The 3,362-nt window shown below is 35.7% G+C and overlaps 1 protein-coding gene across 1 annotated transcript; it reads right to left on the bottom strand.

The window, feature by feature from the left end:
• Window positions 1-215: 215 nt before the first annotated feature.
• Window positions 216-2,235, bottom strand: LOC126803807 (uncharacterized). The gene is made up of 3 exons (XM_050531544.1): window positions 1,572-2,235; window positions 1,019-1,295; window positions 216-705 (listed from the first exon to the last, which is right to left on the bottom strand). Exons 1-3 carry the CDS (start codon window positions 2,233-2,235, stop codon window positions 216-218), a joined length of 1,431 nt encoding a protein of 476 aa, XP_050387501.1.
• Between the last annotated feature and the right edge of the window lie 1,127 nt (window positions 2,236-3,362).

The raw sequence follows: 3,362 nt of genomic DNA on the forward strand, positions 1-3,362 counted from the left end.
AGAATCGTGTTCACAAGAACTTCTTCATTTCCAGATTTGTGAACTAAAAATCTATTTGCTGCACTATTAATTGCAGGTCCAATATATACACAGTCTATTGTTTTAGGTCCAACCGTTAGCATTTTTAGAGGAGGAACTCTCACTTTTGCAAGACAACCCCACACTTTCATGGTTTTATATGAAGGTGGCCTTCCTTTCGAGATTTCATATGGGGACTAATCATTCCTTTTAAGAGAATTTTTATTCAATATTGAGTTTACATATAATAGAGCTTCACCCCATAAACTTTGTGGAGCACCTGAACTGTTCAACATGGAATTCATCATTTCTTTGAGAGTTATGTTCTTACGCTCAGCAACTCTATTTTGAATTGGAGTGTAAGGTGTTGTTGTTTGATGAATAATTCCATGTGTAGAACAAAATTCAGAGAATTCATTTGAAATGTATTCTCCACCACGATCTGATCTCAGTATTTTTATCTTCTTGTCTAATTGATTTTCAACTTTAGCTTTATATATCTTAAACATACTTAAAGCTTCATCTTTACTTGTTATTAAATAGACATAGCAAAATTTGCTACAATCATCGATGAAAGTAATATAATAATTCTTTCCATATCTACTTGGAGTTGATTGGAAGTCACAAAGATCACTATGAATCAGTCCAAGCATTTCGTTGGATTTTTCAACAGATTTGTAAAAGTGCCTTGCATATTTTTAATTCAATACAGACTTCACATTTATGCTTATCAGCATTATTTCTGCTATTTGATATGCATTCAAACTTAGGCTTGCATTTTGGTAACAAACCCAAGTTTATCATCCTGTTTAGAGAATGATAATTCACATTACCTAATCTTTCATGCCATAAATCAACTGAATCAAGGAAGTAAATAGAAGCAGTGCTATTGCCTGTATTATTATTATTATTATTATTATTATTATTATTATTAATATCAGTAGTAGGAATTACATTGAGTTTGAACAACCCCTCAGAAAGATAACCTTTTCCTACATACATCCCACCCTTGGTGAGTACAAACTTATCAGATTCAAACACTAACTTAAAGACTTTGTTGATAAGAAGAGAACCAGAAACCAGATTCTTTCTAATCTCAGGAACATGGAACACATTGGTGAGTGCAAGTTCTTTTCCAGAAGTGAGTTTCAGTATCACTTTTCCTTTTCCTTCAACTGCAGCAGTGCTAGAGTTTCCCATATAACAGTTCTCTCCACCAGATCCTTGCACATATGTTGCAAACATGCTTCCTTCAGCACACACATGCCTTGATGCACCTGTGTCAATCCATCAATCATTGCTATTGGTCATCAAATTTACTTCAGATACAATAGCAACAAATTGGTCTTCTGCCATGTTTGCCTGATTTTTATTTTCAGCTGGATTGTCCTTCTTGTGGCGACAATCTATAACTTTATGACTAGGCATCCCGCACACCCAACATGCACCTTGAATTTTCTATTTGAACATAACAGCTTTTGGGGCAGTAAGTGCTCTCTTGGCATTAGCTTTTCCCTTCTTCTGATTGTGAGAAAACTTGGACCTAGAAGTACTGCCTTCAATCACATTGGCTTTTGCTTCCATTGAGGACCAATCCGATTTTTCATTCTTTTGATTCTCTTCCTCCACACGAAGCTTAAGAATCAATTGCTCAAGGTTCATCTCTTCAGATAGGTGCTTGAGATAAATCTTAAAATCCTTCCAAGAGGGAGGCAACTTTTCAATAATGGAAGCAACAAGAAAAGTCTCATTGAGTCCCATACCTTCAGCAACTAATTCATGACCAGTAATTTGGAGTTCTTCCACTTGCTTCACCACAGACTTGGCATCATTCATCTTACAATTCAGAAATTTTCCAACAACAAATTTCTTGGCACTTGCAACTTCAGACTTGTATTTCTTATCCAAAGAATCCCACAGCTCTTTTGCAGTTTTGAATGTAGAATAAACATCATACAAAGAATCATCTAATGCATATAGGATGTAATTCTTACACATAAATTTGTTGTGCTCCCAAGCGTCAACAGCTTTCATAGTTGCATCAGGGATATCACCCTCTGCTGGCAATTCAGGAGCCTCAGATGTAATCACTTGTGCCAAGTTCAACGTTGTTAGATAAAACAACATCTTTTGCTGCCATCTTTTGAAATCCACACCTTTGAACACAAAAGGCTTCTCAATGTGGTTCTTAACACCAACAACAGCAGGTTGATCCATTTCAACAAATATAATTTTTGTTTTAGATTGTTAGAACAAAGGTTCAGTAAGTAATGAAATCAACTTAGTCAACACCAGATGTTGTATAAAATATCCTTTAATTTATACTTCTAATTACAACAGTAAATTGAGTTTGAAGAACCCAATTCCAATTCTACAAATACAGTAATATTACAACTATAAAATGAATTTGAAGAACACAATTTCAATTCTATGAATACAGTAATATCAATTTCAATTAAACTGAAATAAAAAAGATTAAAAACAAAGAAACTGACTTGTTGATTTTGATAGAGGCTTGCTTGTTGCAATCTCCTAAAACAGAAATTCGCCCCTACACTTATGCTTGTAGATCTTTGGACGTCTGTCTTGCTGGATACAACTATCGAATTCAATTACGCACTTCAATTGAATCCCTGGAAAATTCTACTTTGTGTTTCTCAGAAATATTGAGGAAATAAGAGAGGAGAAAATTAATTGAGCATCTGCTTTGAAAGGGTATGACGAATCAGTAGCAAAGCTTCATTCACTTTGGTTGAAACCCAGAAATCGCGTTCTTACGTTCCCAGGAGACACGTTTCTTTGGTTTGTTCCATCCCCACAATTCTATCAATGGATAGATATAATCATTATCACAATACTAATAATTATCATTAATAATAATTATTATTATGAGTAATAAGAATATAGCATATGGTAATTAAGGTAAAGTAAACCAATCTGATTTTTACTATTTTTACCCCAACATTCTCCAACAGTGAGTGTGGTCGCCATTAGTGTTTTTCTCAAGCTTTGGACAACAAACATTCACATCTTATCTTCATCACCCTGCACAGTTAAAATCATATGTACGAGAACATTATCCGCCACTAAGATGATCGAAAACGTACGACACCAACCTTAAAGTTGTAGATCACATCAAGATAGATAACTTTCATACATGGCCGGAAAATGTTAAGATGCCGACAGAGGGTTGACTTTCGAAACTCCGATTTGCGGCTCGATCTGGACTACAAGCGGCATAGAATCAGGACCAGAGGAAGGATTTAGGTCGGATAGAAGCAACCCCGACCTCCGATGTCGCCGGAGGCGGCGGCGCCAACTCCACCGGGGTTTCCGATCGTTGC

This window comes from Argentina anserina, chromosome 1 (assembly GCF_933775445.1).
Source record: "Argentina anserina chromosome 1, drPotAnse1.1, whole genome shotgun sequence".
Taxonomy (NCBI): domain Eukaryota; kingdom Viridiplantae; phylum Streptophyta; class Magnoliopsida; order Rosales; family Rosaceae; genus Argentina; species Argentina anserina.